This window comes from Nannizzia gypsea, genomic scaffold, assembly GCF_000150975.2.
Source record: "Nannizzia gypsea CBS 118893 supercont1.9 genomic scaffold, whole genome shotgun sequence".
NCBI classification, from domain to species: domain Eukaryota; kingdom Fungi; phylum Ascomycota; class Eurotiomycetes; order Onygenales; family Arthrodermataceae; genus Nannizzia; species Nannizzia gypsea.
This window is the reverse complement of record NW_003345193.1, coordinates 356,117-378,230: the sequence shown is the minus strand read 5'-3', so window position 1 is coordinate 378,230 and position 22,114 is coordinate 356,117. Positions and strand designations below refer to the sequence as shown.

Below are 22,114 nucleotides of genomic sequence, written 5' to 3'. Positions count from 1 at the left end.
TTTTTATAACTATCTTATAAATAGAAAAAAGTGGCTTGCTTCGTAGTGCAAGCTTAGAAGGTTGAAAACTCGTAATTTGACGGCTTATTAAGAAGATCGCAGCTTAGCGTTTGGTTTTGGTAGCTCGCACTCACTTCACAGTCAACAAAGACGCTTAACAAAAGGAATACGAGGTGTTGCTACGGAGTACTCCTTTTATTCTATATTACATTAACTGCTATACGGAGTTGCTGGTAGTGACAATGTCAGCAAAGAAAGGCAGCGAGACGCCGCAGGACGACAACGGCCTGGCTGCTGAAGCCGGCGCCTCAGAGACGCTGCCCACCAACGCCGAAGACCGCGCCGCGGCGGCGGCCCTCTCGTCTCTGAATGCACCGAAGACTGCGGCTGAAGGGGACGAGGCCGACGAGGATGGCGCAAAGAAGCCATCAAGTGCAGACCAGGAGGCGCTTGGAAGGGCAATGAGCAGGCTGGAGATGATCGCTGGCGGTGCGAAGAAAGCTGCAGCGGCCGGCGGCGACAAGAAGGCGAAAACGACCTCGACGGCGACCGCGGCGGGAGAGATAGCTGCCGCTGCCGCCGGTGGTGAAGCTGTGAAGAAGAAGGCAGTCAAAGTCGCTGCGGACGATGTCAATCTGCTGGTTTGTAGGATCCTTTGTCATTATTTTTTTATTATTGATTGATTGACACTGATAGCTCTGAGCTTTGTGGACAGTTGATGCTAACAGGAACAACCCGCAGGTTGATCAATTAGACCTTTCGAAGATAAAGGCGACTGAACTGCTGAGAGAACATGACGGGAACGCAGTCAAGGCCATCCGTGCCTTCATCACTCCGTCTACCGCCGGTGCCGCTTGAAGGTTGACCTATATCCAAGGCCTGCTTCACAACCCAAGTGAACGGGGACGGAGGCACAACGGCGTCGATACAATGAAATAAACAGCATGCCGAGTGAAGAGACAAGTAGTTACATATATTACTCTATGGGTCTTCAATGGCATTACGACCAGCCGCACATGGAGGCAACACGGCCTTTCAAGCGGCAGACTTATGAGAAAATGTGACATACGAGGCGAAGTGACTAGTGGTGATCCATATAGATCATGGTAGATGAATTACTCTTGCACACATGGGAGTTTTATTTTTTAACTTCATTATTCATTTATTCATTTATTCATTTATTTCTATGTCTATCTGTTTACCTATGTTCACTGGTAGATGTGTATTCTATGCCGTGTATTCTATGGAGGCTTCTCGATGCCTGCTCCTTCGAATATAGTCCAAGTGACAAGCCATCCCAAGAAGGCTTCGATGGCAAGAGACCACCAGATGGCGCCGACGATGTTATGTTTCAGCCCCAGCCCCAGGCCCCAGCCAGCGATCAGTGGGCCTAGCGTCCTCGAAGCACTGAAGGCGCTCTGCGCAACTCCATGCAACGTACCCAGCACGCTCCTGTCTGGCACAGAATTGTTCACCAGTATCACCGTTGCAGGCAGGGAGAAGGTTCTGGACACCACCTGAAGGAAGATGACGGCCGAGAGCGCAGGCCAGACAATATACGGGTGGTCAGGCAGCAGCACCAGGAACGGAGCAAGAAGATAGGCCAGAGGAGAGAAGGGGAGAAAGATCCTAAAGGACCGTAATGTCCCTAGCCGCCACTGGACTCGCGGGTAGATGAATATCTGGATCGGCAGACCGATCAGGCCTATGATGGCCGTGGCCAGGCCAACTTTAGAGCTGGACATGCCGAGTCGCCGCCAAACTGGAAAAGGCTGCGTTGGCTTCCTGGGGCGCGAGGCGTGGGCAGGAAGACGAAGCAGAGCGCCGTGAATGCGCTGGTGTGGAAGTTGAGGAAGATATGAGCGAGCAGAGTGAGCAGGACGTTGCGAGTCCATATCTGACGGAAGGGCAAACGTTTCCGCCGTCTGGGAGAAGTGTGCTCGTTGTCTACCAGTCTCTGGCCTGATATGGTCCGCCCTTCTGGCCCCATTTCGAAGGAGTCTGGGGTATCCGGATCTGCTAGGCCGTCGAGAGCCTGGTAGTCACTATGCCGTGAGAAACCCAGGTATTTTGATATGGCCTTGCCAGCATGTATACCCAAGTCTCTCCGTGACCGGGCTATTTCATGTGTCTACACGGGTCAGCATCATGTCTTTCCGTAGATAGTATATATATATAAGGGGGAAGGCATATACTCCGTACCTCTTCCAGGCCTAGTAATATAGCAATTGCAGAACAGAGAATGAACCCAGCCGTGACCAGATTAGGGAGAGCAAACGGCCATTTTACCATCCACGACACTCCGTCTGCTCCCCCAAGCCATGACCCAGGCCCAAAGACGGACGGGTAGTTGCCTATGGGGTCAGCCAGCAGTCCGCCCATGATGGGCCCTATAATGACGCCGACATTGAAGCACATCGGCAGCAGCAAGAAGGCTCTCGACTGGTATCTGGCTCTCATGTCAGCGAATGTTCTGTTTTCATAACTGACTTAGCATAATGTGGTGCTCACTTCTTCTCGACGACAATCTCCGATATCATCGTCCTCATGACGCCCGCGTTACTGTTCAACGCACCGCCCAGCGTCCTGAAAAACATCGCCGTCGCAAAGGACTTGGAGAACCCAAAGCCCAGCGTCGAGATGCCAGCTCCCAGCAGGCCGATGAGCAGCACTCTCTTCCTGCCGATGGACTCGGCGTCGGCCAGCCTGCCCCAGATCACGGCCGTGACGAACTGGGCGCCCGTGAAGGCGGCCTGCAGGACACCCGTCTGCGCAGAGATGGTCGAGTCCGGCAACGAGGGATCAAACGACTTGAGCTGGTAGAACATGTATGCCTGCAGCGAGGTCTGCGCCAGCGGCTCGGACAGCCTGGCTACCGTGAGGATGATGAGCTGGTTCCGCCTGGGCAGCGAGCTCCATGACACCGGCCGGTTGTCGCTGCCTCTGTCCTTCTGCGCTTCTTCATCCTCTCTGGCTGCGTCCAGCGATGGTATACTGCTGCGTCGCCGTCCGTCTTCGCGCTCGTGAGGCCATCCTGATGCTCGTCCCGGCGCAGGCGTGGTGGTGCTGGCGGCGGCTGTCGGAGTGTGTGGCATGGCGCTGCTGGCGTTTTTCTTTGCTTTTGCCTCTCTCGTTCCTGCTTGGCCGGCGAGCGTAGAGCAACATGGGAAGCACAGGGGTCGATGTCGATGTATCCCATGGCTTGCTTCACTCTGACAGACAGATAGAAAGCATCTCCTCTTGAAAGAGCCTGGGATGTGTTGTTCTTTTGAGTTTTTCTATTTTTTATTTAGCCAACGTCATCCTGGATGTGTTCGGCATGTGTGCCGGACGATCCAGCGCGGTGACGCAGAAGCCGGCGTCTCTCCTTTTTTTAAAGTCTTATATATTTAGTCAAGAGATAGGAGGACACCCTCTATGCACTCGTTGTTATATTCAAAAAGTAGATCATAATCATTATATCATGGGCCTCTTGCTCTCTCATAGCCGACACCGGATCGTCTGTCCTCCCTCCCACATGTCACCCGGCTCCAAAACCTGCCATCCAGATACGGATCCCGCCTCGACGCAGACCATGTTCTTGTAGGCTTCGTCTGGGGTGAAGTCGGCCATTCCCTTGGCCTTCTCGATCCACGGGTTCCAGACAACCATGTCTAGCAACGATTCCCGGGTGATGGAGAAGACTGGCTTGTCCGAAGAGGTGACTACGACAGGCACGTCGGGATCAAGAGACTGGTAGACTCGGTCGACCTCGGAGGAGATGGCAATGGCATCGGACTCTTCAGTGAAGGTGGATGCACCGCGAACTTTGTCGACATACGACTTTGACTGAAGGCCTGCAATCCGAGTCGTTGAAATGTCCTACACAGTCAAAGATGTCAGCTAACCCCAGCATCTAACAAGCGAAAATAAAAACGTCCAACAAGGCCAGAAAAGGTGTGTATATACATCTACTCTGAAGTATGTATGCAGAAGAGACTGGAACTCAAAAGAGGCCGTTCCCTTGTTCTGGACCTGCAGCGAAGTAGTCAAACTCCGGGGACTGAGGGTGACACTGTACACCAGTCCAAACTCGAATGGCCAGTCCTTCTGGAACTTCTCACTCAGCATCCCTTTGGAAAGGCCAAAGTCGAGCTTGACGCTGGCATCTCCCTCGGTCTCGGAGGTCGACTTGCCTAGAAACTCCCAGTAGACGTTCCGCGCGAAGCCATGCTGCGGCAGCGCAGAGGTCGCATGTCCACTCGGAGGCGGGCCAAACACCTGGCTCGACAGGTTAGCCGTGGTCAATTCTGTGCCTGGTACATGCTCTCCCGTTCACAATATGGAGTATGTTAGAGAGGAACGGCGTACCGGGAAGACTAGGGGGATGCCACCGCGGATGGGCTTGGAGCCGTCCAGATGAGCTCCCTCACTGAGGAAAAGCTGCTCCGATCCCTCAGCGAGCTTCCACGACGTCACTGTAGCCCCGAACAAGTTGATAGTAATTGACTCTCCCGTCGCCAGAGACGCTTCAACCCGGTTCTCGAGGACGGAGACGCTGGGTCCCGGGGCAGAGGAGGATACGGGGATCGCAGTCGGTTTCTTCGAGCGCTCCATGCCGTCTATCTTGGAGAATTATAACGAGAAAAAGAAAATGAGAAAACGAGCGTATCTGTGAGCAGACGAAGGTATCTCTTTCTGTCCTTTTCTTCGGTTTCGTCTCTGTCTTGCCGGTGTCGTTGGTTGCTGATGTTGATGTTGACGATGATGTCGATTAGTTGGTTTGTTATTGTTTGGTGGGGCAGGAGGAGGATGACTTCATCGCCTGCAGGTAACCAGAATCTACAACATCTAGGAAAGACCAAGACCGAGATGATGAAGAAGATGGATACGAGAGAGAGAGAGAGAGAGAGACGGAAGAAGATAGTGGTAAGAGAACATGTTTATTACTATTAATTAACAGTCGGTAGGCTCTTCGCTCGAGAGAACCGTACGGAGTACATGAGTTGGGTATCGCTGAGATCAGTCGTATAGATCAACACCACCACCAGACAAGAGAAACACGCGCAAAAGGAAGACATGATATTATATATGTAGCGTTTAAGAGTCTATTCAGAGCGGCGTTAAGCTCTCCCACACGTCGTCGGTTTCTAGACGAAGATGGTGGCACCGAGAGCTGCGACAATGACTGCGTTGCTGACGACGATGGAGGTAGCGGCGTTTCTATTGACAGCTTGTTAGCCATTGAGAGACAAAGAGAGTTACAGTGACTAAAAGGCGACCAAAGAGGAGAATAAGAGATTACGAAGGGCGAGAAAGCACTTACTCGGTGTGGTTGCGGGATCCGCCATGGCTACCACCACCAGAGCTGCCCTTCTTGCGCTTCTCGAGGACGGGATATCTCTCGGCCAAATGCTTAACGGGCTCAGCAACCTTGGCTGCGGCGTCCTGGTCGCTGTTATCGGGCTCGCCAGGCATGGCGGCGGCCATGGAGGCCAGGAGGAAGACGACTCCGGTGACGGCAGAGAACTTCATGTTGACGATTGTGGTGGTAGTGGAGGTGGTGCTTGAGATGGCAGCGTATGAAGGGACTGGCGGACTGGTGCGCAGGGAGTGATATCTGGAGAAGCCTGGTTGAAAATCTGAGATGAATGCTTGGGACGGGGAGACATGACGGCCTATATATAGCCTGGACGGCCAGGGTTTGGTCTCGCTCGTGAGAACCTCCCGAACACCGCCAGCGTCGCCTTACACGTCAGTCCGCGAGCTACGAGGCGCCCTGCGATCCAAGATCACCAGGATAATCTTCGTGTCTCCCCAAACGGGTATCTGGTGCTTGGCCCGTCTCTGCCTCTTCCAGATTCGCCCGGGTTGATCAAAAAGCCCCTTTCTCTTCGTTTCTTTTCCCCCTGCCTTTCACGGCCATCGTATCCCAGCCGTCCTCCTGCCGCTCAGCCCACTCAGCTGTACAAGCATCGAGCCTTCGCTCATCCTGGCAAATCAGCTTGACCACCAAGCAAGCCGCATGCGAATTGTGTTTGATTTAGAGCCTCAACTAGTTTAGGCTTAATTTTTAGCGTTGGGCCAGTCTCGTATTTTACAATCGCTTGGGGATGCTGTCCTGGCTCCATACAGCCAGCATGAAAAATCGTAGCTTACTCCATGCTCTCCAGTAATTGGAAGGAGACCAAGATAAGGTTGTTTATCCTAATGGGTATTCAATTAACTCTAAACATACATGATTATTAAACCGTTGGTGATTCATTCAGGATCTTCGTGGCTGTCCCAAATAGGCGAAAAACAAGAGAAAGACTGTTCACTCGCTTCTCTTAAACGCATTATGGGCCTCAAGCTTGATATCAAACATCACATCATCCAGCTCTTTGAGCGTTGAACGCCCAAACGAGACGTTCCTCAGTGAGCCAAGGATACTCTTGAGGGACTGAAGTATTGACGATCCCGGAGATGCCTGCTCTCGTGCTTGGGATTCAGAAGGTGAAGGTGTCTGCTGCCGTTCAGGCTCCACTTGGGCCTCTTCACCTTCCACTTGGCCTTCAGTCTTTGTTTGCCGCCCAGGCAGCGATGCTGCAGCTTCGCTTCTTTCCCGCTCAGGTTCGACGACATCATCGGTCTTGGATTCAAGCTCTTCATGTGCTGTTCCACGCCCACGAAGGCGCAGAGACCTCCGCTTCTTCTTCGGCCCTGGCCGGGAACTTTCGGCACCTTCATGAGACTCTTGAGACGTTTCTTCCTCCAGGCTAGGGCTAGATCTCTTCCTGCCAGACCGCCTTTGACTTGTGGACGGATTTTCCGTAGTCAACAACGTAGTGTCAGCGATTGTCTGAGGCGGCGCAGCTGCTCGTGACTCAATTGCTATCTCAATGGTAGGTGCTTGTGGTGGTTTTTTGCTAGAGCTGCCACCATTTCTTTTCCTCCTTCGGCTTCCTAATTTATTCTTTGTCTTTGATGGCTTATCCTCAGGCACGCTGAGGTCCATCGACAATTCAAGATCTTGCTCTAGCTGCGAGGCTATCTGCTCCTGCAGAGGATCGTTGAACGAATCAGGAACCAGTTCTTCTTCCTTATTTTCTTCCGGTCCAGGAGGTTTGGACCTCGAGTTCGGCCTGGGAGTGGAGTGCATATCGTCATCCCTATGACGTGATGGGGAAGAGGGCCCGGTGAAAAGGGCGGTTTGAGCTTCCCTGACGCTCGTACAGCTCGGATCGTGAGATGTGAATTCTCCCCCTTGCGACGAAGGGACTGTCTGTGGTGGGGACGAAGGTGGATCATCGTTTGTAGAAAAGCTCCATTCAACTGTCGATGGGAATGAGGTTAGATCCAGATTGGTAAATGATGGGCGTGGACTCCTGCTAGCTGGTGTTGGGGAGGATTGAACTTCTTCTTCGACATTTGGCGCCTCTGGTGGGATGGTAGGAGTTGGCAAATTACTATCAAGCGGATCAAGAGTTTTGCGCCGGGATGATGGCCTTGATGAGTGCATCTCCGAAAACATGATGGCTACCTCCTTTTTCTGCCTTTCCCTGACGGACTTTTGGTTCTCCGTCATAAACTGGGATTCCAATGGCCCGGCCGCATCGCCCTCTGACTCGACAGCCATGAATTGTACCTGTGAATCGTCATGCCGAGGTCGTTTGGGTGTACTGGTGCCATTTTTCTGTACCATCTTCCTCTTGCGGCTACGCGTGTTGCTGTCCAGGCCAGAGGGGGTTGAACGTTTGCTGCCATCTTTTTTGGATTTTTGAGCAGGTTTTGGAGTGACAACAGTCTCTTGTGAACTAAGATATTCTGGCGGTGGAGAGACAGCCTAAATTCACCTGTTAGTTGCAAATTGTATATGAACATTGGATTCCAATCCTTTTCATACCTTTGTTCTAGTACGTTGTGGGAAAGCTGGTAGCTGAATCTCAACGTACGGTTGAAGTCTTCGTAGGATTGACTCCAGCGAGGATGGGTACGCTAACGTCTCTTGTTGGCCGAAAGATGCATTCCACATGGCTATCAACTTGTTAACAGTAGATTTGTGGCAAGATTCAAACCCAGCTGTCATCAACGAGGTTAGCAGCTCCAGAGTCTCGCTATTAGTATTGTGTAGAGATGTGATGCTGCAAAGGGCGACTGAGTTCATAGTCCGAGCCTAGCGCTAATTAGAGCGATTATAGCTATAATATAAGGAGGAGCGGGCTTACCGAAGCCAGTATAGACTTGTCAATACCAGACTCTGCTATTAGTTTTCGGCTAGTATCAGCTAACCATGGAGCAATACCAGTTTGTAGCCTCTCAAGTAAGGTGATACGGTATTGTACAGGGCACTGCTCAAGCCACTGCGAGACAGCATCAAGAAACGAGAGTGTATCAGGGACACAGACTTCCGGTTGGACGTGATATAAATGCACAAGGATATCGTTGGTCAGCGTAACAACCTTCTCACAGAATGGTTTGTTGTTTGGGTGGGTTTTGATAGTTGCGTTTAAACTTATTGGCTGTGCCGCTGCAACTGGTTCTCGAGGAAAGGTGATGGACTCCATAAATAAGGGTATTTCACCGCAACCTATTGATATACCGGTCCCAGTTGCATGACTAACAAACGAGTCAACAAAAAGAGACACATGGGCATCACCTTTCTCATGGCGAACTACGGTTACCAGTGATCGAAACAGTGAAGACCATTCAAGGCTCTTGATATCGTATCTTATTCCATATTCGAGGATCGCTAAGGCCTTATCGTAGTCACGGATGGAGGTTTCGCCTTTGCCCATGACATTAGCATCTGGGGTTGAGTTTGCAAGGGTTTCTTTAGTAAAAGTCGAAATGGCCTTCCAGACCGCTTCAACGCAGTCACGGTTCAATTCGAGGACCTCGCTAGACGGTCCCAGTAATAATTCAGTAAATTGGCGTAGGATTTCCAAACGGGAGCTTCTGGAAGCCCGGCTTCGTAGACCAGTTTCAATGATACCGTGTAGTAGAAAATTATAGCGCGGGATGGAGACAGAGTATGTAGAAAGACATACATATTGGAGAAGGTGGAGTATGGGAGTTCTGATGATGCCGTTGGGGTGGGGACGGCGGTGGGTAGGAGTCTGAGCTATACTGAAAGTTTCCGTCGATGTCCTCAACAGCATCTTCTCAGTAAAAGCAACAGACCCGAGGTTAGGTACGATTGTTTTGACAAGGAAGAGGAATTGGCTAAAGAAAAGGCTGTTCCTATCCTTGGCTCCAGAAATCGCGGCAGTTCCAGTTTTCTTCCAAATTCTCTGAAGGCTCTCAAGGACATAGCCAACAGCTTCCATTGTCTCTGTAGAAGGCTGGATTTCTTTACTAGATGCATCTGCAAGGCTTCGAGATAGGTGAATCCAGGCTAGACCAATCGGAGAGTCTTCTATGGAGGTGTTATGTTCAACGAAGAGGTCAAATAGAGTCTCAAAGACGGGCAATATTTTTGATATTCTAGAACGGACCCACTTGCAGTCCAGTCGAGGAAGGTCTTCTGGACCGACTTTCGTTGTCTCGAGGGCCTTTTTCTCGTCCCAGACTTTTGGAAGGGAATCCCATAGTAACATGGCTAATATTCGGCAAAGTCCTAGGGCATTTCCGGAGCTCCATTTTAAGACCTTTGCGGTTGGGGCGACCATGTACTCCGTCCAGTGCAAGTCCAGGCGTTCAAACGCAGTTCCAGGTTTGAAGGAATAGTAAAGAAGGTTGCAATAGCTCGAAAAGGCGTGGTCGGTGTGGGCACCTCGTTTCGAAGCCTTCTTTCTCTCCAGCTGAGAGTCAATGGGCTTGAACAGGAATTTGGCCATACTCTTGTTGCTCTCAGTAGATTGTACCACATACACCAATCGGTTCCATGCAAGAAGAGCTTGTGAGTTAGTTGTGGGGTCACTGCAATTGAAGCACTGCTGGATGACCAGCATCCAAGACTTGAAGTGAGACCATTTTTCTATCAACCATCGGGGGCCACGAAGGAGAAGTGTGACAACGCTCCAGATTTGGGGAACGTGCGGGCTTGTTTCCCGGTTTGCAATCATACTTGTCAAGCGATCACAGAAGTCGTTCACAAACTTTGCGTCTTTTCCTTTATCCGTGGGAATGTTTAGGACCTCATCGATCGCCTTAAACACGGGGGTAGACGGACCCAAGGAGTCAGTTATCCGGAAGCCCAACTGGAGAGCTTTTAACCTGACATCCTTGACCTTATATAGCAGACCATCAATGAGATTATCCATCCAGAAGTTCGCATGAGAGACGAAGACGGAACGGGCTTGGGAGAACAGTCGGTCGTATATATTCAGCCGTAGGGCGGTCACTGCCTTTCCTCCGACGCGATCAGGTCCGCTGCTAATAGTCTCTAACAGCTTGGTAGCTCTGGAGCTAGTGAGAATTTTTGGTGAGAAGTTCTGAACGCTGAGAAGCCTCATATAATCAATAACGATATTCTTGGGAGTTGCATTGTGCTGGATGGAGGAAATGGCACGGTCGACGATATAAGCTTTGAAGTCATCTGGGATTCGAGGGGATGTTTCCGGTTTGAAGACGAGCATGTTCAGTAAATTAAGAGCTTGGTGAGGTAGCGAGTAGTCTGAATCCGTCTGAGAGGAAGGAGTAGTGTTGATGTCTCGTTTTATCCAGCCGACGAAGAGGTCCATGTTGTCAATAATGGAGTTTGAATCGGGTTGGTCGCAATAGGCGGAGAGGCTACCAACGAGCTGCGAGTAGGCATCTCTCCGTAAAATATGAGAGCTCCCGGAAAGCTGTTCAATGATAGAGCTAAGCATTCCCGATAAGTCGGTTGATGGACTCGACCGCAGCTCATCTGACGGTATATTATCTGATATCACCGTCCGTGACTTAAGAATCGACTTGGCTGGAACGCTCTGGTTCGACGAAGGCGGCAGAGACCGTAACCGTATTAATGACTTCATACTGTGATCTGTAAACTCTGGAGGTTTGATGTAGCTAGCCATGGGCGAGAAATTGACTCGTTTCGATCGCGAGCTGGAGAGAGGTAGTGGAGATGCATCGGAAGGCGAGAATACGGTGGTAGGGGCCACAATTGGGATTGAGTCATCTACCGACTGTGAGGCATCTGCAATTAATGAGGAATATGTCCTTGGAGGAGTTGGCGGACGAATTTCCTGGTCGACCATCTTCGCCTATAAGAGTGAGGCCGTAGCTATGGATCTAACTCTCCCCGACCCAAGGTTGGAATGGAGCAAAGAAGGCGCCGGAAGGGAAGAGAAAAAAAAACCTAATAAAACATCACAAGAAAGAGAGAAGGTATCGAAGTGCTAAGAAGGAAGAACAACCATGAACTGAAGAAAAGGGACAGAGGTAAAACAAAAAGAGTGCCTGCTGGTTGGTGGTGATGCCCGGCAGCAAAACCTCGACGTCTGCGGTTGAGACGTGAGGTTGGCCTGAGCTGCGATTTTCCCGCGCGCCTCTTTTTCCTCTTTCTGACGCGCGCAAAAAGTGAAAAAAGTCGCGACTTTTCGCGGTGGCTGGTGATCACGTGGTACTAATTAAACGCGTCAAATGGAAGATAGTTTATCCCAGGTATGAAATTCGGGTCCATGAGCGCGCCCCGTCGAGCATAGCTGGTAGGTAGCATGTCTCTTTGCTTAACCTAGAGCTACACGATATAGACGTTAAACTAACAAACAAACTAACAATCAATCAAATGAAATCAAATCTGACTATATTAGTATTATATTTATTATTAATGCTGCTCTCTTCAAGAGACAGAACTAGATGCTTCTGGCACTGAATACTTAGTAAAATTACCACATATCATAGTATCCACGGAGCTTCACGGTTATAAGGCGTGTACAATACTAAGCTGTTGCCCACCAGCTTGATAACAGGTAAAAAAATAGCCAATTATGAGGTCAGTAGATGGTATTGAGGCCAAGAATGCAAACCACTCACTTGTCGCTACTCTGCGCAACGAAAATTAAAAGTAAGGCGCATCGAAAGAGGGAAATGGTTATCAACTGCAGCAGAGAGTCATTCTCTGACTCAAAATGGCCCTTGAGGACTCTCGCTAGTCTCAACTTTGCCGCTAGCTTCTAGAGGCAACTGAACAAGTTGGCGTTGCCGGCTAGGTAATTAGTTATTACTTCTTCCATGCGATCATCTGCTTGGTCAAATCCTCGGTCAAAAAGTCCCTTTTTAGCCCATCAGAGGCGGTTTCCGGGCCCGTGCTTGTCGTCCAGCAGAGCCAGTCCTCAGCCCTGGCCCCCGATGCATCGTGGAATAGCCCTACAGCCACGTTAAGCATTTTCGGACGCCTCTTGGACGTCAAGAAGACGACGGCGCCACACCCTCCGCAGAAGTAGCGATCCGTGCCTTCCGAGCTGGCATAGTGCTTGATTGTCCCAAACACAGGAGGGTCGGGTAATGGCTCATTGTTGTCGTGCAGGATATTGACGTCGGGGATGAATGCCCATGCCATTACTTCACACCCTACCGATAAGCGGCACGAGTCACAGACGCATACACTCGCGGTGTATTTCCCTTTGCTGCTTGATTTCTCTTGTGCAGCGATTGCCTTGTCTTGTCCCCATTGAAGTGAGTTAAAGAAAAAAAGGGATGCAAAACTTGCAAAACCTCGGAAACAACTGACCTGGCAGCTCCGTCGGTCTCGTTATCGTGAATTGAGCCCCTCGGCACCTGCAGCTCGCCTTTAAATTCCCTTCTTCTCCGCTCTTTGCAGTTACGGCTTCAAATTCGGATTGTAGATCAGCAGTAGCGTACTTTTTCAGCCGAGTGCCGTTTACACGGCCCAACCAGACGGACATGCCGCCGTCCTTGGTGTCGGCCAGGCAGAGATGCATGCTGAGCCTGCACATGGTCGTCGGATCCTTGAGCGCTCCGAGCGCCAGCCCCGTCCAGGGCGGCTGGGTTCTCTGGCGCATGAACATGAGCGTGCCGCACGTTGCGCAAAAGTAGACGTCTGCGCGCGGCGAGAATGCCGCCCTAGAGCAGCCCGGGAGCTCCGGGACGGGGAGCGGCCATGTGCACGCCATGAAGCCCAGCGTTCCGGTGCCGTGACGGCAGGAGTTGCAGTTGCAAATCCCGGCATCGAGCGGCAGCGATGATTTCGGCAGCTGCCAGGACAGCTCGTTTGCTCGGCACAGACAGCGCGCGATGATTTCAACCATGTCAAGGTCAGCCATGGCAGCGGATCGAGTTGAAATAGAGGGGAATCATGATAGTAGGAATGGGGGTTGAGAACACTCCGTACTGTGTTGAAAAACGTATTTATACTCCGTAGATCGCTATATTAGCTGCAGGTGGTTGGCTACAATAAACACCTTGGCATTCTGCTTATCAAGCCGCTTACTAAGCAAGCGCTTCGGCCCATAGAGCTTGCTCTCTAGGTAGAGAGGAAGGCAGAATGCTGACGATCTACTCGAGTATTATATTGAGTTTTACAATATAACAAATAGCATTATTAGCAAGTAATATTATCGGCCACTGTACCATTCTTGAGAGGTTCAACTTCTTTCTACTAACTTCACCTCTACATTTATATAGCAATTTACGTGTCGACCCATTTACTTGCCAACTAGTGGAGTGGATTAAGGTAATTGTGGACCAATAGTTTCTCATTCCAAAATTCTTAGATTCATAATATGTACTAGAGATAGATGGCAGAGGTTCTTGCTACATGTCACACATTCCCCCCGCTGATCACCTCTCCGTTTGATGCTATGTACAGGCTGGTGGAAATGACTTAACCACCCTTAGCGAAGCGCTGGAGCTGGTCCATGCCGCCGTTGAAAATCTCAGAGTCACCACCGTAGCGGTAGGTGTCGGCGTTCTGCCAGAAGGTGTGGTATGGCCAGCCACCAGGGGCGGTTCCGGGGCTGGAGGCCCAGCGGGCGAGGACGAGAGGGATGGTGGTACCGAAAGTCTTGGTGTTTCCGGTGCAGGACTGCCACCAATCGGGAGAGGTGTAGATCATGGGGTAACGGCCGGTTTTGGCATTGTAGCGGTCGGAGAAGGTCTTGATCCAGGCAATCATGGCGCTGGCGCTGAGGCCGTAGCACTTGGGCTTGCCTGAGTAACCCTCCAAATCAATCATACCGGGGAGGGTGATGCCATCGTTGGACCAGCCACCGCCGTTGGCGAGGAAGTAGTCGCACTGAGCGCTAGCAGAGCCATCGGGGTGGGCAAAGTGGTAACCACCACGGATAAACTTGTTGTTGGTAGCACCAACGTACTGGGTGTTGAAGGTGGCGGACTTGTAGGTGGTTCCCTCGGTGGCCTGATTGATGGCTGTTAGCTCATGTGGCTTTATATTGATATATAGTCATTCAAAAAGGGAAGTCTAACCTTGATCATGACGAAACGGGCACCACCGTTGTAGGCAGCCCTGAAGTCAACATTGGGCTGGTACGAAGAGATGTCAAAGCCCTGGACGCTTCCGGCACGAGTGTCAAGCTCAGCGGCGGGAGCAGCGACAGCAGCGCCGGCGGCAGCGGCGATGGTAACGAGGGAGAGCTTCATCTTGATAGACTGATCGGCCTTGTTGATGATTCTTGTCTTATGTTGCTTTGGTTTTGCTAATCAAGTGGATTGTAATCGGGCGAGCAGAGGGTTTATATACACTCCGAGGTGCGCTCGGTGTTGTTGATTCCATATCTCTCTCAGATTCCAGGCCGCCACCCACGTTGGAGAGTACCATCCAATGCCGAAAGTCGCTGGGATGGGACCTTCAGATACTCGCCCGTATTCGAAAAGGCCCAGCGGGTTAAACCTCGCCCCATAGTTAGCTCTATGGGAAGCTTTCAGGCCAGGGCCGCAAGGCAAAGCCTTGCACAACCACTCAGCATGCTCACGCTGGGATCTAAAAATACAACATTCATGATATCACAACTAGACCCCGCAAAAACCGTGATGGACCCGAGATGATCGTCGGGTTGCAGTGCAGAAGGCTCTTTGATGTATATAGTCCAGAAAGCAATATCACTGCACGTGCAATGGAGTCTTGGAGACAGTGGAACCAGAAACGCCGGATTGTCGAGGAGACGGAGTTGGAAGCTGGAGCTGCGATGGGTATATACTCTGTACGGAGACCATTCAGACAGGACCGGACCGGAACCAAAGCAGATGTACGGAGTACGGGAGTAGAGACTCTCCTCTTTGGTGGTGTTTTTTCTCGCCGTAAGGTCGCAGTTTAAGCACAACCAAGCCAGAGGATAGTGAACGAGCCATGGCGCCGGCGAAGAATATCAAACATTGGACGGAGCACTCCGTCTGCCGTCTGCCGTCTGCCTGTCAGCCTGCGCGAATGGACGTAGCATCAGGCTGGTGGACTCTTCTCACCACCATGTCCCGGTTGGATGCCTTGCACCAAGCTTCGGCCCTCGTAAAACCTCTTTAACTAGCCTGAAGAGTGGATGGCAGGCTCCGAAAATAAGAAAGTCGACCAGCTTGTAAGCCATGATCTTCAAGCCCTCACCAGCTTACACAAAGGAACATGTTGGCACCGCGCCCTTGGGGGTAGTCTCGCCCAGCCCGCAAGGACTCTGTGCTTAAGGGCCTGAACAAGCGCCTTGATCAATCGAGGCGAAGCTTGGTGGTGTTGAAGCGGTGATCAGGGACTGCCTCTGCTGGCCCACCACATCGTATCCTGATATTGGACGTTTCTAACTTTAGACAGAGAGAAAAACTAAGCATAACTATCTGACTCTCGCTAGTCAGTTAGAGTGAGTAGTGAACCACCCGCCTCATCTCTCCACGGGACTCGAAACGCAGTGAGGAGGAGGGAGAGAGATTGTGGTACCTCTGGTGGCTCAGCCAAAAGCTCGTATGCCTGCCTTGACATCCTTGTTGGTTATCATGCACCCGATATTGGGGACGAGGACTTTCTGACTTCACCAAAAAGGAGATGAGCACCATGTCACCCATGGAAACGAGGTCGAGCCATCGAGAATCCCTGTCAGCCATCTTCTTAAAATGCCTTCGCCCCTACTCCATGCTCTTGTGCTCGAGTTGCTATTATCAAATATCCTCGGCAACTTTGGCGTCAAGCTTCGACTTCCATCTCCGAACATGGAATTGCTCAGGGTCAAGAGGCCGCAAAGTGACATCAAAAGAACGAGGACAGACGCACAAAGCTACGACGGTAGTATTGCTAGCTTGTCCAATATCTGCATCTCGGGATCTCTCTCCTTGTAATGTAAGAGAAGAGATGGGGGGCGGCTTGGACCAGAGAAGAGCCATGCAATTCTCCACAGCTATGCAAGAACCTGCCGAATCTCGTCCGACATGTTTGTTTTCTCTGTGATTGATAGGTTGACTTGAGGGTAGTCACAGTAACGTCACAGTGCGCTACGAGACCCATGAATCCCTTTGCTCTCCCTGGGCCAGGGGTACATACATACAGACTGACTCGCGGAACCAGACATGAACATCAGTCCAAGCTGGGTCTACCTACTGCGAGCTCAACTCTCTCGAAAATTCGCCTGAAGATCGCCTTGAGGATACTCTTCGATATCTACGCTTCGTCTTCCTTGCCTGATACCCCTGTCTGTGCAGTACGCCAATCAAAACCCTTCTTCCACGGCCACCTCTCTCGGATGAATGAATATCACGGATATATTTATCAGAAAAGATATGCATGGATACAGTGCCATTGCATTGCATAAAAAACGCCTTGATACATGAGGAGAATACTTCAGCTTAATGGCAAGGCAACAGCAGAAGGCTTTTTTGATTATATATTACAATGTGCATAACCTATGTACAAATTACAGCCAACTACAGGCCGGTGATAGTTCCAACCTGTCTCCCAGATCTCTTGCAGCAGTTCTTGAAGCAGGTTGGGTTTCGGCCATCCATCCAGCAGTGGTAGGTTGACAGGTAAGTGTTGTAGTTCTTCTTATGGCACTTCTTGCCGCAGTCGTAGGTAGGGTAGACGGCGCCGACATGGGGGGTGTTTTCGCAGAAGTAGCAGGTTCCGGCAAGGGCCTGGAGAGGGAGAGCCAGGAGGACAACGGCGGAGAGCTTCATCTTGCTGGGAGGAGTTTGATATTATTGATTATCGGTTTCTGGGTAATGGTTAGACAGCGGCTCTTGGAACATACTTCAGGACGGCGACACTCCACAGCCCCTTACCAGGTGAGTTTGAATAGAATTCTGGAAGCGAGAACTTTTTTAGCTCTTGGTGTTTTTCTTTTGCCCTGTCGAACAGTCAGGATAATTCTCCCTTTCCTTCTTTCAGGTTAAAGTTCTTCTCACCTTCTGATATATGCTTTAGATGAATCGAGTCTGCTGCTGAAAAACACCTCCAGACAGCATCCTCTCCCGCTCTTTAAATAATCGCCATCTCCATTTCATCATGAAGAAAAAAAGGAGAAGTTGCGCATCAATTCCGCAAAGGAATACGAAGAATCTCTGAATACGACGGAAGTAATGGAGAAAACGGCACCTCTGGTCAGGGGCACGAAGCTCCCATTTGCTCTCTCCAGCTAACTTGGGCAGCAGATCGCATGGACAACACTTCAGCCTCAACGGAATAAGGAGGCCGTCTTTGCGGATCAGCCTCAAAACACACAGTAAGCCAGGGTAATCAAGCCGGTCAAGCCAGTCAAAGTGCTGTAGAGCCCGTCAAGGTTCCGCTTTGGCTCGCGATGTGAAACCAGAGGCCCTTTAGGCCTGCTAAATATAAACCGAGCTAGACAGCGAAATCACCAACCAACTAACTAGTTAGTGGACCTGTCCACCCGTCGCTGCGCTGTGATTTGTATCTTCAGATGGAAGATCAGCGATGAAAAGGTTGAGGTATGTCTCGACTCGGAGTCCTAGGGGGCCGTTGGCCCTGAAGCGACGACGGCTTTCTCTTCGAAACCTGAGACGTCCAGGGAATCTGCCACAGTGAAGGGCAAGACGGTAGTGGTACACTGGCATGATGACCGTGATATCATAAGGCAGGGTATATTCACTATTCCACAGAGTTCTCGCGATCCTGGAGGGCGTCGAGCTCGCCAGCTGGATATCCATGGCTGATATAGCAATAGAGAGAGGTATGTATCGCTTGCTCCGGTGTTACTATTTACTTAGTTATCCCTCTCGCGGAGTAACTAACTACGGAGTAAATAGAAAAGACAACTATTAGTTATAATAGTTCCGTCGTCTCACTGCGGGAATCCAGCCGGCCTAGCAGCTTGACAACAGCACGGCTGCCGACACTTGGTGATGCAATTCCACCTCTTCCTCTCTCAGGCCACGGAGTACACAGCGAGCTGTTAAGTAACTACAACGGCTCCCTCCAAGCCTGCCTAGTCTGTTAGTTATAAACTAAGCCGAGCCAGTTTAACTAGTTATGACGTCACAGCAGCGCTATTCCGGGATCGCTCGAAACAACCGTCAGAGGCAAAACTTGTCGCCAGGCTCACCTGTATCCTGAAGCCTATCAAATCAGGCCGCACATCAGATACATAGCTATAATATACAAGATTGACTTCATCCTGCTGCTCGTCTGCACCATGCACGCCACCAATTGCCCATTTTGCCAGCAATTGAAGTCCCCAGGCGAGACGGGGAATGGGCAACGATCATGCTCATGTGAATCGATAGCCTGTGGAGCTGTAGGCCGCACTGATTATCCTAGCAAACTGGGATGAAAAGGGACAATGATGAACACTTTAGGCCGCAGGCAATCCTTCCAGCCTGTAACGGAGAGCTTGTTGGGATGTTCCCTACGCCATCTGGTTCCGCCCTGGAGATTTTCTGGCCAAACCATGGTTCCATGTCCTTTCGTTTTATATTATGGGGGTTGGGCTCCAGAATAAACTCATTACATGGAGTTTATAACCTGTTTTACGTCCGGCTTTTTTTTAAAAGGTCGGATTTTCCTCTCTTCCTTTTCCACTGCTCGCTGGTACTCTCGATAAGAGTCAAACAACATGGAAAAGGTACGGACAATGTTTAAGAGCCGCGCGCGCCCCTCAAAGGAGGCTGCAGGTGCCCCTCCTACTACTGGGACTGAAGTAGAGAGTGAGAGCCGCCCTGCTGGCTTAGTGAATACACCGGTTCCTCGACTGACATGGCGATCGCTGGTGATGGGAGTTTTTGTGTCGATGGGGGGATTCCTCTTCGGTTATGACACTGGCCAGATCTCGGGAATACTGGAGATGGAAGATTTCAAGAGACGGTTTGGTGAGCCCGGCCCCCAGGGCTACTCGTTCTCCCATGTTCGTGCTGGATTGATTGTGGCGCTGGTAAGGATACCTCTCTCCTGCATGCATCGATCGGAGAAAGGATCGGTTTCTTTTATAGCTCATTCCTTCAGAGGCTAATTCGCGGTTTGATAATAGCTTTCGGTTGGAACATTGATAGGTGCACTGATAGCCGGTCCATTGGCTGATAGAGTTGGGCGAAAGTGGTCGATATGTTTCTGGTGCGGAGTCCTTTCAGCTGGTATTATCGTACAAATAACTTCTCCAGAGCCAAAGTGGTATCAGGTCGCCATAGGACGTTGGGTTACTGGTCTAGGAGTTGGATCCCTCTCTCTGCTTGTCCCGTTATACCAGGGAGAGAGTGCTCCAAGGCATATTCGTGGTGCTCTAGTTAGGTATGTTGCTTATCTATATCTTTGCGCAATTTCGCGAAGCTAATATGTTCATTACCAGTACCTATCAACTCTTTATCACACTCGGTATTTTTATTGCCAATTGTATCAACTATGGAACAGAAGCTCGGCCAGACTCCAGCTCCTGGAGAATTCCGATGGGAGTCACCTTTATCTGGGCTGCCATCCTTGGCTTTGGCATAGTTTTCTTCCCCGACACCCCCCGATATGACTACCGACACAATCGAATCGACAAGGCTAAGCGAACGATGATGAGGCTCAACGGAGTTCCAGAGAACCACGAAAAACTACATGAGGAGTTTAACGAAATTAGACGTCAGCATGAAGAAGACCAGCTCACCAAAGATCAACCGTGGTACCAGATCTTTTTTGCACCAACTATGCGCTCCAGGTTGCTTCTAGGAGTGACATTGCAGGCCTTCCAGCAGTTAACGGGCGCAAACTACTTCTTCTACTACGGTACATTCGTCTTTAGAGGCGCCGGTCTGAGTAACAGCTATATCACCCAGATGATTCTAGGTGCAGTTAACTTCGTTGCTACCTTCATTGGATTATACAACATCGAGCATTTCGGAAGACGCAAATCCCTGATTGCCGGAGCTCTATGGATGTTCGTCTGTTTCATCATATTTGCTTCTGTTGGCCACTTCGTACTTAATCGCGATGATCCATCATTAACCCCCGGAGCCGGCAAGGTCATGGTCGCCTTCTCGTGCCTATTCATTGTCGGGTTCGCATGCACCTGGGGGCCAATGGTGTGGGCCATAATCGCTGAATTATACCCATCTAGATACCGTGCTACCGCCATGGCAATGGCAACTGCATCGAATTGGCTGTGGAACTTCCTTCTGGCTTTCTTCACACCCTTTATCGTTGGAGAGATCGACTTCCTATACGGCTTTGTGTTCGCAGGCTGTCTAATGGTGGCCGCTGCTCTCGTTTACTTTGGTGTAATTGAAGGTGCAGGGCGAACTCTTGAGGAAATTGATTTGATGTACCATTTACATGTCAAGCCATGGAAGAGCTCGAAGTATGTGATCCCCCCTTCTTTCCAGAGGAATGGCAATTCCAACGGAGAAAATGGGACATCTGCACCCGGCTCTCAAAATCAACCCGCGGAGCTCTCTACTTAAGCCGCCAAATGAGCCAGTCTATCCTTCCCTGAATGATATCACGTCGTTATAGCTAGTCCCTTAATCCCGTTTTGGCATGAGCAATTGATACCAAATTATACCCAGCTGTTGGATTTTGTGTATAGCACCTGGTTCCACTCCCCAATTGTATATATATAGTTATCTTTATTAGCTTCAAGTCATAGTTAATTTGAATCTTAATATCACCAATGTATTCATCTTTTCGTAAGCTTTTATTTCACAGAAGATAGCAACTCAAAGAATAGCTTTGCACCAAGCTGCATACGACGTTATGCAATGGCGCTTGCTAAGAGAAATTAAGTATGCTTTTTACGGAAGGGGAAACATACTTCGATTCCCTGCAGAGCAACCTGGGCTTCTAAGGGGATTGAGCCGTCTCACAGCCTCGAAGCGGGTGGAGGGGCGTGACGGCTGGGTAGCAAACCCATTGGAAGAAGCCAACAACCGTAGAATCCTGATGGAAGTGGCCACGTGGGTATATTTCTGTGAACTAGGGAAATAATTCAATTTGACTGAAGGAACACCTTATGAGTGGGAGCCACCTTTCTGTGCCTGTTCGTATACCCAATCGTTTAGACCAGCGCGGTTTCTATTCCATAAAATCGAATTAGTTTTTATCCTCTCTCCATGCTCTTGGGGAACAAATAACAAACCTTGCGATTTCAATAGCATAAAACTGCATACGGACCACTACAAGTACAATAAATATCAGTTCTGTACAGTTCCTATGCTATATATAGCAGGTCTTTGATCCATATAGCTCAAGCATGAAGTATCCTTGTCACTTACCGAAGATAGTCTCTTTCTCCCCATACTCAAATTTCGGGTTTGCTCTCAATAGAGTACCAAAGTTGTAGTCGGCAACCTTCTCTTCATACTGCTTCATCCAGTTTCGCCATTTCTCCTTGCCAGCTTTGCTCTTCATCTCGTCCTCGTTGATTGTGGCAGCCGGGTCGAACTCGGGAAACTCGGTCTTGAAGCTCTCGTATATCTCATCATCCAACTTTGTGAGTCGTAGCTTAGATCCTGGTGCTCTCTCGAGAATAGCCCAATATGTTGCCATTTGCTGCACGGCTGTAGGCGACGTATGAGGTAAGTAAAAGGTTTATCTTGCGAGATGGGAGAGGCATAGAAGCCAAACCTTTAACCGCGAATTGCTTTTCCATCTGGAGTGTTGTTAGTTTAACTACGCTATAATATCAGAAGGGAGAGGGGATAGCATCTACATCTTCCAAGTTCTCTGCCTTCTCCGGGTCGAATGAACCCAAACCTGAGGGAGCCATTTTGTAGTAGATGCGCCTTTAGTGAATTTGAATGGTAAAGGCGGGGTGAAGGAGGGGTGAAGTTTGAGCGACGCAATCAG

General features: G+C 50.2%; 12 protein-coding genes across 12 annotated transcripts; 3 read left to right on the top strand and 9 right to left on the bottom strand.

Moving 5' to 3' along the window:
* Positions 1-242: 242 nt before the first annotated feature.
* Positions 243-858, top strand: MGYG_08378 (hypothetical protein; the record flags this gene model as incomplete). The annotated part of the gene is made up of 2 exons (XM_003169426.1): positions 243-641; positions 742-858. 2 exons carry the CDS (start codon positions 243-245, stop codon positions 856-858), a joined length of 516 nt encoding a protein of 171 aa, XP_003169474.1.
* A 383-nt stretch (positions 859-1,241) lies between these two features.
* On the bottom strand, positions 1,242-3,095 carry MGYG_08377 (hypothetical protein; the record flags this gene model as incomplete). The annotated part of the gene is made up of 4 exons (XM_003169425.1): positions 1,242-1,705; positions 1,744-2,131; positions 2,203-2,449; positions 2,512-3,095. The coding sequence occupies 4 exons, from the start codon at positions 3,093-3,095 to the stop codon at positions 1,242-1,244; spliced, it is 1,683 nt and encodes a 560-aa protein (XP_003169473.1).
* Positions 3,096-3,480: 385 nt separating this feature from the next.
* On the bottom strand, positions 3,481-4,596 carry MGYG_08376 (hypothetical protein; the record flags this gene model as incomplete). Its single annotated transcript, XM_003169424.1, has 3 exons — positions 3,481-3,861; positions 3,949-4,260; positions 4,351-4,596. The coding sequence occupies 3 exons, from the start codon at positions 4,594-4,596 to the stop codon at positions 3,481-3,483; spliced, it is 939 nt and encodes a 312-aa protein (XP_003169472.1).
* Positions 4,597-5,129: 533 nt separating this feature from the next.
* MGYG_08375 (hypothetical protein) lies at positions 5,130-5,514 on the bottom strand (the record flags this gene model as incomplete). The annotated part of the gene is made up of 2 exons (XM_003169423.1): positions 5,130-5,202; positions 5,306-5,514. 2 exons carry the CDS (start codon positions 5,512-5,514, stop codon positions 5,130-5,132), a joined length of 282 nt encoding a protein of 93 aa, XP_003169471.1.
* A 781-nt stretch (positions 5,515-6,295) lies between these two features.
* On the bottom strand, positions 6,296-11,144 carry MGYG_08374 (hypothetical protein; the record flags this gene model as incomplete). The annotated part of the gene is made up of 3 exons (XM_003169422.1): positions 6,296-7,804; positions 7,865-8,134; positions 8,187-11,144. 3 exons carry the CDS (start codon positions 11,142-11,144, stop codon positions 6,296-6,298), a joined length of 4,737 nt encoding a protein of 1,578 aa, XP_003169470.1.
* Positions 11,145-12,109: 965 nt separating this feature from the next.
* Positions 12,110-13,172, bottom strand: MGYG_08373 (DUF636 domain-containing protein; the record flags this gene model as incomplete). Its single annotated transcript, XM_003169421.1, has 2 exons — positions 12,110-12,549; positions 12,620-13,172. The coding sequence occupies 2 exons, from the start codon at positions 13,170-13,172 to the stop codon at positions 12,110-12,112; spliced, it is 993 nt and encodes a 330-aa protein (XP_003169469.1).
* Positions 13,173-13,732: 560 nt separating this feature from the next.
* On the bottom strand, positions 13,733-14,508 carry MGYG_08372 (N,O-diacetylmuramidase; the record flags this gene model as incomplete). The annotated part of the gene is made up of 2 exons (XM_003169420.1): positions 13,733-14,266; positions 14,335-14,508. The coding sequence occupies 2 exons, from the start codon at positions 14,506-14,508 to the stop codon at positions 13,733-13,735; spliced, it is 708 nt and encodes a 235-aa protein (XP_003169468.1).
* A 1,053-nt stretch (positions 14,509-15,561) lies between these two features.
* Positions 15,562-15,951, bottom strand: MGYG_08371 (hypothetical protein; the record flags this gene model as incomplete). The annotated part of the gene is made up of 2 exons (XM_003169419.1): positions 15,562-15,697; positions 15,788-15,951. The coding sequence occupies 2 exons, from the start codon at positions 15,949-15,951 to the stop codon at positions 15,562-15,564; spliced, it is 300 nt and encodes a 99-aa protein (XP_003169467.1).
* Positions 15,952-16,764: 813 nt separating this feature from the next.
* On the bottom strand, positions 16,765-17,297 carry MGYG_08370 (hypothetical protein; the record flags this gene model as incomplete). The annotated part of the gene is made up of 3 exons (XM_003169418.1): positions 16,765-17,020; positions 17,091-17,196; positions 17,255-17,297. The coding sequence occupies 3 exons, from the start codon at positions 17,295-17,297 to the stop codon at positions 16,765-16,767; spliced, it is 405 nt and encodes a 134-aa protein (XP_003169466.1).
* A 476-nt stretch (positions 17,298-17,773) lies between these two features.
* MGYG_08369 (hypothetical protein) lies at positions 17,774-18,447 on the top strand (the record flags this gene model as incomplete). Its single annotated transcript, XM_003169417.1, has 4 exons — positions 17,774-17,787; positions 17,959-18,029; positions 18,106-18,291; positions 18,341-18,447. 4 exons carry the CDS (start codon positions 17,774-17,776, stop codon positions 18,445-18,447), a joined length of 378 nt encoding a protein of 125 aa, XP_003169465.1.
* Positions 18,448-18,911: 464 nt separating this feature from the next.
* On the top strand, positions 18,912-20,730 carry MGYG_08368 (high-affinity fructose transporter ght6; the record flags this gene model as incomplete). Its single annotated transcript, XM_003169416.1, has 3 exons — positions 18,912-19,226; positions 19,323-19,579; positions 19,638-20,730. 3 exons carry the CDS (start codon positions 18,912-18,914, stop codon positions 20,728-20,730), a joined length of 1,665 nt encoding a protein of 554 aa, XP_003169464.1.
* A 546-nt stretch (positions 20,731-21,276) lies between these two features.
* Positions 21,277-22,034, bottom strand: MGYG_08367 (DUF757 domain-containing protein; the record flags this gene model as incomplete). The annotated part of the gene is made up of 5 exons (XM_003169415.1): positions 21,277-21,340; positions 21,405-21,441; positions 21,541-21,825; positions 21,893-21,917; positions 21,978-22,034. 5 exons carry the CDS (start codon positions 22,032-22,034, stop codon positions 21,277-21,279), a joined length of 468 nt encoding a protein of 155 aa, XP_003169463.1.
* Between the last annotated feature and the right edge of the window lie 80 nt (positions 22,035-22,114).